Source organism: Leptonychotes weddellii, chromosome 5, assembly GCF_054177405.1.
Source record: "Leptonychotes weddellii isolate Sample4059 chromosome 5, ASM5417740v2, whole genome shotgun sequence".
NCBI lineage: Eukaryota > Metazoa > Chordata > Mammalia > Carnivora > Phocidae > Leptonychotes > Leptonychotes weddellii.
Window position 1 is genome coordinate 72,336,782 of NC_138373.1, and position 13,701 is coordinate 72,350,482.

General features: G+C 48.0%; 1 protein-coding gene across 8 annotated transcripts in view; it reads right to left on the bottom strand.

Annotated features, from left to right (window-relative positions):
* Positions 1 to 13,701, bottom strand: part of CHD4 (chromodomain helicase DNA binding protein 4) — a 30,617-nt gene that overhangs the window by 12,438 nt on the left and 4,478 nt on the right. For 5 of the 8 annotated variants that reach the window (XR_004077162.2, XM_081821090.1, XM_006737831.3 and 2 more), the window contains exons 3-25: positions 13,319 to 13,440; positions 12,899 to 13,114; positions 12,561 to 12,679; positions 12,198 to 12,439; positions 11,814 to 11,941; positions 11,431 to 11,566; positions 11,099 to 11,277; positions 10,672 to 10,911; positions 9,610 to 9,813; positions 9,284 to 9,489; positions 8,794 to 8,925; positions 8,617 to 8,713; positions 7,534 to 7,725; positions 6,856 to 7,056; positions 6,528 to 6,665; positions 6,124 to 6,245; positions 5,856 to 6,029; positions 5,363 to 5,504; positions 5,145 to 5,276; positions 4,912 to 5,029; positions 1,926 to 2,050; positions 1,347 to 1,584; positions 1,009 to 1,184 (exon numbers count right to left, since the gene is read on the bottom strand). Coding sequence is in view for 7 of the 8 variants with exons in the window: in XM_081821090.1 (XP_081677216.1) it covers positions 1,009 to 1,184; positions 1,347 to 1,584; positions 1,926 to 2,050; positions 4,912 to 5,029; positions 5,145 to 5,276; positions 5,363 to 5,504; positions 5,856 to 6,029; positions 6,124 to 6,245; positions 6,528 to 6,665; positions 6,856 to 7,056; positions 7,534 to 7,725; positions 8,617 to 8,713; positions 8,794 to 8,925; positions 9,284 to 9,489; positions 9,610 to 9,813; positions 10,672 to 10,911; positions 11,099 to 11,277; positions 11,431 to 11,566; positions 11,814 to 11,941; positions 12,198 to 12,439; positions 12,561 to 12,679; positions 12,899 to 13,114; positions 13,319 to 13,440 (3,779 nt within the window). In the remaining variant the exon portion in view is untranslated. The remainder of the gene's footprint in view (positions 1 to 1,008; positions 1,185 to 1,346; positions 1,585 to 1,925; positions 2,051 to 4,911; positions 5,030 to 5,144; positions 5,277 to 5,362; positions 5,505 to 5,855; positions 6,030 to 6,123; positions 6,246 to 6,527; positions 6,666 to 6,855; positions 7,057 to 7,533; positions 7,726 to 8,616; positions 8,714 to 8,793; positions 8,926 to 9,283; positions 9,490 to 9,609; positions 9,814 to 10,671; positions 10,912 to 11,098; positions 11,278 to 11,430; positions 11,567 to 11,813; positions 11,942 to 12,197; positions 12,440 to 12,560; positions 12,680 to 12,898; positions 13,115 to 13,318; positions 13,441 to 13,701) is intronic. The other 3 variants (XM_006737832.3, XM_081821091.1, XM_081821092.1) reach the window with 2 other exon arrangements.

Genomic DNA, 13,701 nt, shown 5'->3' on the forward strand with positions numbered 1-13,701 from the left:
CCAGTAAATCACTCTTTATTCAAAAAATATGATTTATAAAAGGTAAACAGCAGCTACAGTTACTTATGAGAGAGGACCACCTATATACCTGAGTAGCTGAGAGCAGAGGTTATCAATGGGAGGACCCCCTGCCCTTCCCCAACACTCAGCATGTGCTGCCCCAGCCAATCACCCCCATGCAGCCACTGCCCTGACAGAAACCCAGAGCACCTTACAGGAGGGCTGCTGTGATTGAATACCACTGGTCCACAGACCGAGGTCAGAATTTTCAGCCACAGTTACACACAACCGAGGCTGGCCGCACCACCTCCCGAGGAGAACAAAGATAATGGGTATATGTGAGAAAAACATAGCAAGGGGGATGGTTTTGAGTGAGAAGGGTGAGAAAAGATGGGAAAGACTACCAGCAATCTATGTCAATTCAAAGAACCCTGAGTTGAGTGGTCTAAAGGCGGGGACCAGAAGAGAAAGTAATTTTGTTTTTTTTATTTTATACTTCACTTCTAGGAGGAAAAATTATTAAAGAAGCCACACATTTATCAGTTTTAGGTTTTTTGTTTTTGGTAAAAAAGATCCAGAAAAGGAAGGGAAGAGAAAAAGGGAAAACAATTCTAATGTTTTAAAAAGTACAGGGAAGTAGGCTGCTTAGATATGTATCTCATCTCTTGCCTTTTCTCCAAAGAGACTTGAGATAGCAATCAGAAGTTTATTTGTAGGGTTAATAAAATACGTAAGCGAAAATGAGATTCTGATAAGGAAGAGCTAATATACATAAAAGTTTTCAGTGTGAAATTTGGCTGTGAGTTTCCTGACAGCCACAGCAAAAATGAGAGCATGACTGCCCATATGTGATGGTATTTATTTTCAAAGGAATAGATAGATCAATTCATCAATGTACTTACTGACTTACCTACAGATGTTTTCCTCTTGTCTCAAATACCATCCTGGTCTCAATAACAATTTCCAGACCAATCACCAAGCACAGCATTGCCTTAGACTCATACTCACCCCCATCTCTTCTTCCCGCACCACGTACTGGGCCACTTTGAACGAGCTCAAATATTCATTCATGCCCTGCAATTCTGTGTCTTCTGTCTCATCCTGATTACGGTCCAGGAGTCGCTCAATGGCCTTGTCATCATAGTGGATAACACTGCTATCTTCTCCCTCTTTGTTGTCTCCTCCTATAAAGAATCAGAGGTCCACACCCTCAAAGTCAGCTTCAGCAGCTGCAGTGGTAAAAAATCCCACAGGACCCTAGGGCCAAGTCTCAGGACCCTAAGTATCAAATACATCCTTTCGAGAGGCCAAACCCCACACCAAAACAAGTTTTCCTGCTAGCTTACCTCCGTCTGTGGCTTCATCCTTAAATAGTTCCTCAGTGCCAAACTTGAGGATGTCATCAAGCTCCTGTTTGGACATGGATCCAGTCTTGGAGCCCAGCCCAGGCCGAACCACGAGATGCGTCAGCATCATCTTCTTCTTTGCCACCTGCGTGATGCGCTCCTCCACTGACGCACGGGTCACAAACCGATATATCATCACCTTCTTATTCTGCCCAATACGGTGAGCTCTGCTAAAAGCCTGAAGTTGGGCACAAAACAAAGTCAGAAACTGAAGTAACCATATTTTCCGGCTTCTGCTCTTGCCCTGACATCCACATAGTAAGCTAAATCCAGCACGAGGCAGCTTGCTTTCACATGAAACTCTAAAACTCACCCCCCGCCCCAGACCCCACCCTCCATCATGTTACTCCAAATAAGACCACAGCTAACCCAAACTCTCTGGCTCACAATAAGGTAAAAGACATAAAAAGAATCTAATGTTTCCCCCTGAAACAACTAATTCCAGATGGTGGAGTCTTCGCAGAGAACACTTGCATTACCAGTGAGTTACTGTATACAAAGACCGCTACCTCTGCTCACCTGGATGTCATTATGGGGGTTCCAGTCAGAGTCATAGATAATAACTGTGTCTGCAGTGGCCAGATTGATTCCAAGGCCCCCGGCTCGAGTGGAAAGCAGGAAGCAGAACTGTTGAGCACCCGGTGCTAAGAAAGGAACCAAAACACCATTAGAAGTGTCTCCTAAGGGGTGCCTGGGTAGCTCAGTCGTTAAGTGTCTGCCTTCGGCTGGGGTCGTGATCCCAGGACCCTGGGATCAGCCCACCTCAGGCTCCCTGCTCAGCAGGAAGCCTGCTTCTCCCTCTCCCACTCCCCCTGCTTGTGTTCCCCCTCTCGCTATGTCTCTGTCAAATAATAAAATCTTTTTTAAAAAAATCCACGTAATGAGCCACATTAACAGGTTAAAAAAAAATTCTGATTGTCTCAATAGATATGCAAGTGCATCAGATAGATTTCTAGCATTTATTAATGATCAAAAATCTTACATTAAGGGGCGCCTGGGTGGCTCAGTCGTTAAGTGTCTGCCTTCGGCTCAGGTCATGATCCCAGGGTCCTGGGATCGAGCCCCACATCGGGCTCCCTGCTCCACAGGAAGCCTGCTTCTCCCTCTCCCACCCCCCTGCTTGTGTTCCCTCTTTCACTCTGTGTCTCTCTGTCAAATAAATAAATAAAATCTTAAAAAAAAAAAAAAAAAGTGTCTCCTGAACTCCAATTAATAAATGTAGAAGGCATGTCAGAAATACAAAACATCATCAGGCAAACACCACGGTAGTAATCACTGTAAGCAAGGTCCACAGATGGATGCTGAAATCAATGTACAAGTTTAAAGAGAAAAGGTGCATGACCATAGTCTCGATACCTCCCTCATCCAGTTATGGAACGGGTAAGTCATGGGGGTGAAAGGCAGACACAGAGAATACACTCAGTAATACTGTAATAGCGTTGTATCACGACAGAAGGCAGCTACACCCATGGTGAGCCTTGTCCAATCACTACCTTGCAGAGCTGACACCAATGTAACACTCTTGTGTCAACTATACTTCAAATTAAAAAAAAAAAAAAAGACATTTATCAGGATTAATTCTAATGGGAAAAAGAGTAAGTTTACCGTCGAGAAACTAAGTAGATACCACCTGAACTGAGTGATCAAGGTTAACATCCCCAGTAATGGGACATTAGCAACATCATGTCCTCCCCGATATGATGCAATGAAAAGAATACAGCACTTCTTCTATGGCATTCTTGCCCAAAATGTCTACTAAGCTCAACCTGCTATGAGAAAACACCGGACAAACCCAAACTTAAGATATTCTAGGGGCGCCTGGGTGGCTCAGTCGTTAAGCGTCTGCCTTCAGCTCAGGTCATGATCCCAGGGTCCTGGGATCGAGCCCTACCTCGGGCTCCCTGCTCTGCAGGAAGCCTGCTTCTCCCTCTCCCAGTCCCCCTGCTTATGTTCCCTCTCTCGCGGTCTCTCTCTGTCAAATAAATAAAATCTTTAAAAAAAAAAAAAGAGGGCGCCTGGGTGGCTCAGTTGGTTGAGCGACTGCCTTCGGCTCAGGTCATGATCCTGGAGTCCTGGGATCGAGTCCCGCATCGGGCTCCCTGCTCAGCAGGGAGTCTGCTTCTCCCTCTGACCTTCCTCCCTCTCATGCTCTCTGTCTCTCATTCTCTCTCTCTCAAATAAATAAATAAAATCTTTTTTAAAAAAAAAAAAAGAGACATTCTATAAAATAACTAACCAGTGATCCTTGCAAGTACCAATGGCATGAGAGCAAAGGAAAGAATGAAGAACTGTCACAGATAGGAAAGAGACACAACAACCAAATGCAATGGGGGATCTGGTATTGGACCCTGAAATATGGAAAAGGACATTAGGAGGAAAACTGGTAACATTCAATTAAGATCTACAGTTCAGTTACTAGTATGCCATCAATCATCACTTCCTGCTTTTGACAGTTATACTGTGATTATGTAAGCAGTTATTATTAAGAGAAGCTAAGTGAAGAATATATATGAACTCTGTATTATTTTTTCCTACTTTTAAGTCCAAAATTATTTTATTTTTTTATTTTTTAAAGATTTTATTTATTTATTTGACAGAGAGAGACAAAGCAAGAGAGGGAACACAAGCAAGGGGAGTAAGAGAGGGAGAAGCAGGCTTCCCGCTGAGCAAGGAGCCCGATACGGGGCTCGATCCCAGGACCCCGGGATCACAACCTGAGCCAAAGGCAGACGCCTAACGACTGAGCCACCCAGGCACCCCCGAAATTATTTTAAAATAAAAAATGAGGGAGTGCCTGGCTGGCTCAGTCGGAAGAGCGTGCAACTCTTGATCTCGGGGTCATGAGTTCAAGCCCTACGGTGGGTGTAGAGATTAATAAAAAAATAAATAAACTTTCTAAAAACTAACTTAATCAAATCAGAAATAAGAAGGAGGGGGAAGAATGGGAGGAGTGGCAGCTACGGAGACAGGTATGCCACATATTTGCGAACTGAGCTTGGTAAAGTCTTGGTCCCTCTCTGGGACTCAAGATACAACGAAGAGGGTTAAATAAAATGCTCTTCGTGTGGCAAAAAGAATGAAGACTCCAAACGGAAAAAAAAAAAAATCTGCCAGGAATAGTCCAAAACATCCTTTCAATCAAGGCATTCAAAAGCTTTATTCTTCCATATCACAATTGACAAAAACTCTAAAGAACCGTAAAGAAAAGCAGACAGACAAAAACAAGTGATCCAGGAGCGCCTGGGTGGCTCAGTCGTTAAGCGTCTGCCTTCGGCTCAGGTCGTGATCCCGGGGTCCTGGGATCAAACCCCGCGTAAGGCTCCCTGCTCGGTGGGAAGCCTGCTTCTCCCTCTCCCACTCCCCCTGCTTGTGTTCCCTCTCTCACTGTGTCTTTCTCCGTCAAATGAATAAATTAAAAAATCTTAAAAAAAAAAAGAACAAGTGGTCCATACAAAGACATGAGTAAATGAGAATGCATGGACTAAAACCACTCCCTCCCACTTACCATTGAAGCGATCAATGGCCTCTTGCCGCATGTTCCCAGTGATCCCACCGTCGATACGTTCATACTTATAACCTTCATGTTCCAAGAAATCCTCCAACAGGTCCAGCATTTTGGTCATCTGGAAAAGGAGCACAGTTCAGTGAAGGGGGAGTCAGATGACAGTTGCTTTCCTCGCGTCGCTGAGGGCAGTCTACTGCTTTCTCCTCAAGCTCCCAGCCCAGCCCACACAATACCTGAGAGAAGATGAGTACACGGTGCCCACCCTCCTTAAGGTTCTTGAGCATCTTCTGAAGCAGCAATAATTTCCCCGATGCTCGGATGAGGGCACTGCCATCATACATGCCATTAGGCATTTTAGGGGCTTCCTGAGGAAAGAAGCCAAAAAGAAACAAACACTGAGCCAAATGGAGCAACTCCAGCGCAGCGGGGGCCAAGAGGAGACAGGGCGTACCATCGCAGCCACAGGGAAGAGGTATGGGTGGTTGCAGCACTTCTTCAGATCCATCACCACATTTAGCAGAGAGACCTGGTTGCCACCACCTCGAGCATTGAGTGCTTCAAAATTTCGAGTAAGAATGTACTTGTAGTATTTCCTACATGGACAAGATGGAGAGAGAAGTCAGACTCGAGAGCCTTTAGAGGACTCTTAACCTTTATATGACTCATGACACAGTCCCAAGGTCTGAGATCTTCCTTCCAACACATCTCACTTTAGGACCTAACGGCTGGAAACCTAACAGGCACCACCGCCAGCACCATCACGTGAAGGAAGGTATTTAACTACATACGAACTACGGCATGAGGTTTCTGTGTGATCTCGCTTGCTCCCGTCACCAGATGCCTGGCAGCAGAGTACAGGAAGGAATCAGAAACACTCTGCAGACTAGTAGGTGTCTAACTACTTGGACAAAATGGAGTCAATGCTTCTGTCCCTTCTGACTCACTTCTGCATAGGGCTCAGCTCCACGCGCACAATCAGTTCTGTCTTGGATGGCATATTCTTGAACACATCAGCTTTGAGCCGCCGCAACATATGAGGGCCCAGCATGTCATGCAGTTTTTTAATCTGGTCCTCCTTGGCAATGTCGGCAAACTCCTCCAAGAAGCCTTCCAAGTTGCTTCAGAAAGAGAAAGGAAAGTGATATAGGAAATGGGCAACAAGAAGAATTAGAAGCAGAATTATCAGCTGATTATGGAGAAACACACACTTACTGGAATCTCTCGGGGGTGAGAAAGTTGAGCAGATGAAACAATTCTTCTAGATTGTTTTGTAACGGAGTCCCGGTCAGCAACAGCTTGTGTTGGAGTGAGTAACCATTTAACACCCGGAAGAACTGGAGAAGCATATGGAGAAGGTGAAATTCAATGAAAAGAGAAATCTGGGAGATGTCTGCAAACCTGAGCTGTTTCACTGCCCAATGGTTAAGCCTCCACCCCGCCCCCCCCCCCCATCTCCATCCCCCTTTTAAGGCCTGGCCACCAAGAGGAATCACAAGCGAGGAGGGAAGGCAGAGACTATTTGACCCTTTCCTCTCCTCCCAGGTCCTCCCCTTAAGGAGTAGGTGGTACTAGAAAACTCAAACCGGAGGCAATAACCTCCCTCCCTTCACTCTCACCTTTGACTGATTGTTCTTGAGCCGATGTGCTTCATCCACAATGAGGCAGGCCCAATCAATGGAACCCAAGATAGCCATGTCAATGGTAATCAACTCATAGGATGTCAGCAGCACGTGGAATTTCACAGATGCCTCTTTCTGCACAAAGAGGCAACCTGGTCACTAACGTTCAACCCCTCCAGTGAAGGTTAACCCAAGGGACTTATGGGGTTTTCCCTCCTCCCAACTGTTATCCTTCTGCCTCACCGCAGGGACTAGAGTCAGAGGGAAGCCGACTAAGCCCGCAGCAACAACTCCCTCTAGGGTGGTCTTCCTCCCACTGAGATACCTTCATGCGAGAGGCTTTCTTGCCACCACGAATGGCATTGTCTTCAAAGGAGAACTCATTCTCTCGGATGATGGCACGGCTGTCTTTGTCACCCACGTAGGTCACCACATACATATCTGGAGCCCACATTTCAAACTCCCGCTCCCAGTTGATGATGGTAGAAAGAGGGGCACTCACTAGGAAGGGGCCTTTGGAATGACCCTTGGAGAAAGAAGAGAAGTGGCGGAGTAAGGACCGCGGGCCCCAGCACCCATCTCTACCACTGCCCCCAAGGCCGGCTGAGAACTGGCATGTCTGCTGCTACTCCTACCCTCACCTTTGTCTACGCAGGAGAACACCTGGCCTACTCCTTCCCACTGCACACCCACCTTTACAGAGAGTTTAGAACCCGACCCCATCCTGTAAATCTTTCTGTGCTAATTCCACTCACAACTCTGCTTATCTCAACGGGTATTTGTTCCCCTAAGACTGAGGCTCTATGCATTCACCAATGATTCTACCCAGGGCTCCATCCCTTCAATCCATCTCTGTGTACGTGTGTCTATCTTACTGTCATTCAACAATGTTCTTCAAGTTCCGTGACCAATTTTTTCCTTCTTTTTTCTCTCTCCTCAAGAGCGTGAAAAAACCACAAACACAAAATACCCACACACAAAACTAACAGCCCAGCGTTCCTACCTCCTTGTAGAGAGAATAGAGGAAGACTGCTGTCTGGACAGTCTTCCCAAGGCCCATCTCATCAGCCAAGATGGTGTCGGTGCCTTGAGCCCAGGAGAAGCGCAACCAGTTCAAGCCCTCCATCTGATAGGGGTGCAGGGTTCCACCCGTAGCATCCAGGTACTCTGGCTGTCGCTCATACTTCACTGTTGGCTGAAGGATGAAATGAAGGAAGTCAAGAGCTGGCAAGGAACTCCCTTCCTTGCATAAGACAGCAGATGCTTGCTCCTCACACATCCTCACTAGATCCTCAAGAGCCACAAAGAACTGTGGGAAAGAAGATCCTCAATGGCTACTGTAACTTTGCGTTTGATTTAGGATCCTCCAGGAAGCAGGACAACTAATCCATCAGACCGACTGAGATCTTGGTCCTACAGATCTCTGACGGAAGACAGCATCATACAGCCTCCCTAGCAATATAGTAATTCTGCTAATCAAGATCCACCAGATCAATAATCCTATGTTCCTCCTAGAGTCTTTTTTTTTTTTTTTAAGATTTTATTTATTTATTTGACAGACAAAGAGAGCCAGAGAGCACAAGCGGGGGGAATGGCAGAGGGAGGAGAAGCAGGTTCCCTGCTGAGCAGGGAGCAGGGAACCCGATGTGGGCCTGGATCCCAGGACCCTAGGATCATGACCTGAGCCAAAGGTAGATGCTTAACCGATTGAGCCACCCCCACATCCCTAGAGTCATTTTTTTAACCTTAACAGTCCTTATGTTCTATTCTACAAATTAAACCCAGAAAAAATAAGCCATGAATTAAGAGTCAGAGAAGACCCAGGTTCCAATACAAGCTTCATAAAAGCTTAGTTGTGTGACCCATCCCTAGGTAACACTTTCTCAATCACAGAAAATACCATCTCCTATGTTTTTATTTTCCTGATGATGCAAAGAGAAAATGATGCTAGCATTTCTGTCGTTTAGAGGTGTGGAGAAGTAAGGAAGCAGTCTGGCTCTGACACTGCTACTGGCAGAGCCGCACTAAAAGCACCATCCGGAGACTGCAGCACACACCGTACCCTCCTTCTTCTGCCCCAACTCACATCAACTGTAGGAGTTTCAGGAGGCCTCTCCAACTTCCTCAGCTTCACCTTCTTGAGCTTCTTGCCTGGTCGTCCTTCCTCACCCCTCATTAACTCCCTAAAGAAGACAGACATCACACAGCTACCCAAGGTCCTTCCCGGTAAGAACCAACTCCACACCTCAGCAAAGCTACCCACCTGTGGTTCCAATAGCTCTGCTTGAACAGGTCGTAGTCCTGTATCTCCACATCCTCGCTCTCCCAGGATGCCTGATCGTAGGGCAAGTCCCGCCACTTGATCAAGTAGTGGACGTGGCCCTTCTTGTCCACACTGAAAGGTCAAGGAGAAAAAAATCCTCACAGCCAGAAGGCCACTTCTCACTCTCAAAAAGTGCCCAAAATGCACGTTCCAAACTAGACTTCTAGGAAGGCCAGATGCCACACGTATTTAGAATCTCTACCACACCAGTCTCTGGACCTAAAATTACACCTAATCTATAGTTTTCTCCTATGGCTCAAATACCAAGATTCAGTAAGGTAAGAATAATAAAATGACATATCTCTTCCAAGTTTAAATCACCGGTGACATCCATTTTCTTACTCCCTTTGGCAGCAGTCTTCCAATGGATATGCTGCCTGCCTCCAGTACGCCCAAGACCACCACCAGTCTGGCCCAGCTCCACTGGTACCTGTGGTTGAGAATTCGGTGGATCATCATCCACTCAGGTTTTATCCCATAGCGATAGAAGCGTTCCTCCATCTCTGCAAATTTAGGGTCTTTGTTCTTGCGCTTCCGGCTCTTCTCTTCATCACCACCAAAGTCCCCAGAAGGTGGTTCGTCCATATCATTCTTCCGCTGATAGTTTCGGAACATCACTTGACAGTGCAGCTCCAACTGCAAGCAGGAAGAGACATCAGCCACCATGGAGTGGCATCCGCTCCTTCCAGCCACAAGGCCGTTTCTCATGACCCTCTTCACTGCAGCCCCCAGATCTCTACCCTATCCCAGGTTTACCTGCAGTTCAGACACCCAGGAGCAGTGCCAGTAAGACATGCCTTGCCATTTCACAAAGAACTGCCGCTCTGGCCGCCCCTCCAGGGGCTTGGGAGAGGGAGTATTGGGATCAGCATCTGGAGGCCGAGGCACTGGTGTGGGAGATGGTGGCTGACCCCATTTCCAGATTAGAATCTTCTGAACTTTGCCCTTAAGAGCTGGACACTGACAGAAAAAAAGAATTCAACAACAAATCATTACCGAGGAGAGGAAATGATACAGCCCATAGCCTCAACCTTATCAAGGGATTATTAAAATCTCATTTCAAGAGGTGCCTGGGTAGCTTAGTCCATTAGGAGTCCGACTCTTGGATTCAGCTCAGATCACGGTCTTGGGGTCATGGGATCAAGCCCCGCATTGGGGCTCAGTGTGGAGGCCGCTTGAGATCCTCTCCCTCTCCCCCTCCGCACCCACCCTCATTCGTGCTCTCTCTCTTCCTCTCCCTCTCTCTTAAATAAATAAATAAAATTCTTAAAATCTCATTTCAAGAAGGACCATTCTAGCTAAAGAACAACAGAATTCCCTCTCCACTTCTGGACTTCATCCAGAATTTGAGTGACACTATCACTCCTATCTGTTTAACAGAGCCAGTAGCTAGACTTCAACAATAACCCAGAACAAGGAGAGCACAGAAAACCCCCAGACCTAGAGCCCAGAATTCCTCTCGTAAGCAACTGAAAAGCAATTAAGTGACCCTATTAGCCATTCTAAACTACCAAGACCCCAAGGCTGGGTGTGAAGACAGAATGGATGCCCTAGGCTAGAAGAACACTGCTTTAAGAACACCCCTTAAAAGAGCTGGCAAAGCATCAACTCTTCTGTTCAAAGTTAATCCTACATTTTCCCAAAGCTATCCCCAAACTACATGAGAAAGGAAAATAACCTGTCTCAGGGCTAAAGATAGAGTTCTCCAATGACCTCTCCTGCACCCCAGCCCCCGAAAGCCTACATATAAAAGAGGTATACCCTTCTGCTAGACCACACTACCCACACCTCCCACCCTGGCTGGGGTCAGTCACTCACCGTACAACGGGGACAGAGCCATTCGCCATTAGGGATCTCTGGAAGTGGGGGGTTCAGGCAGTGGATGTGGTAGGATGAAGGACAGGTGTCACAGCAGAGCAACTCCCCACCATCCTTACAGACACGACAGAATTCCATATGGTGGTCATCCTCCTCTTCTGGGTCTCCTCCAACCTCTTCCAGGATCTCCTCACCCTCCGAATTGTCCTCTTTAGCCTCCCACTGGATGCCTTCCTTCTCCTTCAGTAAAGGACCACAGAGTCAAGATTATTACCACCCCCCACCCACCCAAGTCGGAACCACACCCAACATTCTTTTGAATGCTTCCCAAAGTCCACACCAGCACCACCACCCAGGCCCAAAAGATCTCTATCACCCCACCCTTCCTCTTGAGGGTTCCAAAGGGCCACAATGGCCAGGTACTCACGCAGTGTGGGCAGCTCCACTTGCCCTCAGGAGCCTTCTCCATATCTGGATCCAGGCAGACCATGTGGTAAGCTCGGGGACAGGTATCACACAGGATGATCTCACCGCCTTGCTGGCACACCTCGCAATAGTCCTGGTGGTCTGTCTCATAACCATCCACAGCAGTCACCTCCTCCTCGCCTGGGCAAGGAAGAGGGAAAGCCCAGTTATTAGAAAAAAACTACCTCCCCCCACCCCTTCTAAAATAAACCCAACCCCGATCTCCTTAGGGAGATTCTTCCCCAGTCATCCCCACCCCATCCCATCACACACAGACCCAAAAAAGAAACACACCTTTCTTTTTCTTTTTAGTGGTTCGCAGTTTCTTGCGGCTGCGGCTACTGCGGCTGGTGGAACCATCAGAAACGGAATAGCTATTGATACTGGCATCATCAAAGTCAGACTCTACATCCAAGTCATCATCCTCACTCTGGCAGAATGAGAAGAAAGAAGGTTAGAGCTTGAAGCCAACAGGAAGGAGAATGCTAGAGAAGGGATCGCTCTTACTAGGGGTGCGAGAATCCCAGCAAGGACGGTCAAGTAAGAAGCCTAGCCACCGTGTTCTAGGGCCAACAGTCCCCACTCTGACGTGCCTACTGCGAAGGCTAGACCCGGACATAATGTTAACGTCGTACTAGATAGGGCACCCTCCCCACAGGGGTGGGCTGGGCTCTCACCGAGGATCTCTTACGCTTAGAACCAAAACCTCCCAGCTTGATTTTCAGGGGAGCTACTTTCTTGGGTTTAGGCTTCTTGGCATCGGGTACACGAGGGCTGCCCTTGGGCTTCCTCCGAGCATTGGGACCTAAAATCAGAAGAGCACAAGTAAGATTATATATTCCAAATGCACGACAAGGCAGAAGACGGGGAAGATAATACAATGTTCTCCACCTGAGCGGGTTTCCCTGTGCCCAGCTTCCCAAATTTCCCTCGTAAATCCAAGATTCATTTCCCCCTCACACTCCTCTATCTGGAGGCTGACAGAACAGCATCCCCATGCTTCCTCTGTCTTCAACATCCCACACCCACACCATCCCGCCTCGCAACGGGGCCCATTTCACCTTTGCCCTCCTTGGTCTTGGCCTTGCGGATAGGCACCTCCACAGGGGGAGGAGGTGGGGCAACTTCAGTGGCCGTCACCATGCTCTCCACCACAGCCACCGCCGCCGCCGCCGCCGCCGCCACTGAAGCCCCAGAACTGCCTTTGAAGGGATTGTTGGTGCTGAACTCACGCCACTTTGCACCCAAAACCATCATCATCTTGGAGACAGCAATCTTGGGGTTTTTGGCAGCAATGAGAGGTCTGGGGGAAAAACGGACAAGAACAAAGAGGAAAAAGTTTAAGAATAAGAGAGAGAGAAAGAGAAGCAAGAAGATACTACGCAAGCACTCTCCTCCCTGCGGCCCAAGACCCTCCTGTTTACCGGACAAACTGGCTGAAGGCCTTGTAGTTGGTGAGGGTGCGGTAATCCTCCTCTGAGAACACATGGTCAATGTCTTCCATGCCCCAGTCTTCTAGGAGCTGAGCGGAGGATTTAGGCTCCTGCAGAGAGAGCAAGGTCAAGGACCTGACACCTAGTGCCCACACTTGCTAAAGGGAACCTGAGCTGAGACAAAGGCTTGCAAGCCCAGGGGAGGGGAGCGGAGAGAAAATCATTACAAATGGGGAGAGAAGACACTCGAAGGGGCAGTGCAGTCTCTGGGGGACAAAGGACAGGACTGTCGACAGCAAGCATGGAGGACAGGACAGAGGTCAAGGCACCTTTGAATCATCGTCGTCATCATCCTCCTCCTCCTCTTCCTTCCGCTTGGATTTGCTCTTCTTTTCTTTCTTAGGTCCAAGCTTCTTCTTCTTCTTCTTGCCAGGGGTATAGTCGCTGCCCTCACTGTCTGAGCGCAGAGCCACCTCTTCCTCCTCCTCCACAAACTCCGGCCCCTCCCCAGAGCTGTCCCCCAGCTGCCGGCACAAGAGCATACGCTGGAGCAGGGAAAGGGGAGAGGGAGAGGGAGACAGACACACACATGCTACACACATGCTGACCTCAGGACAGCCCTGAGGCTCATCCCCAGGACCTGGGCCCACCACTCTAGAAGAAGAAACAAATGCCCCCCGCCCCTCAACCATTCTCATCAGAGCTTCTCCCTTCTTCTTATTCCCCAAAACATCCAGTCACCCACTCACCTCCTTTTTTTGGCGCTTGCTCTTAGGGATTTTAGGGTCCCGAGGTTTCTTAGGCTTTTTCTTCTTCTTGAGCTTTGGAGTCTCTGCTTCTGACAAATCCTCTTCTGGGTCCTCTTCATTTTCTACATGTATTTGGCAGAAAGAGGCAAGTAGAGAAAAGATCAATAGCAAAAGGTTAGAGCCTAATCCAGAGGCTTTAGACTATTCCCCCACCTCTTGTCCCAGATTCCACTGAAGAGAACTGCTATACTCACCACAGAAGGAAGCTGATACTCAGGACAAAAACAGACAAAGAGAGAGCTGTATATACCCAAAATAGGCCTGTCAGGCCAGATCAGGCCCACCTCGGGCAGCTGTCCAGACCCCTGCCTCCTTTCCCTCAT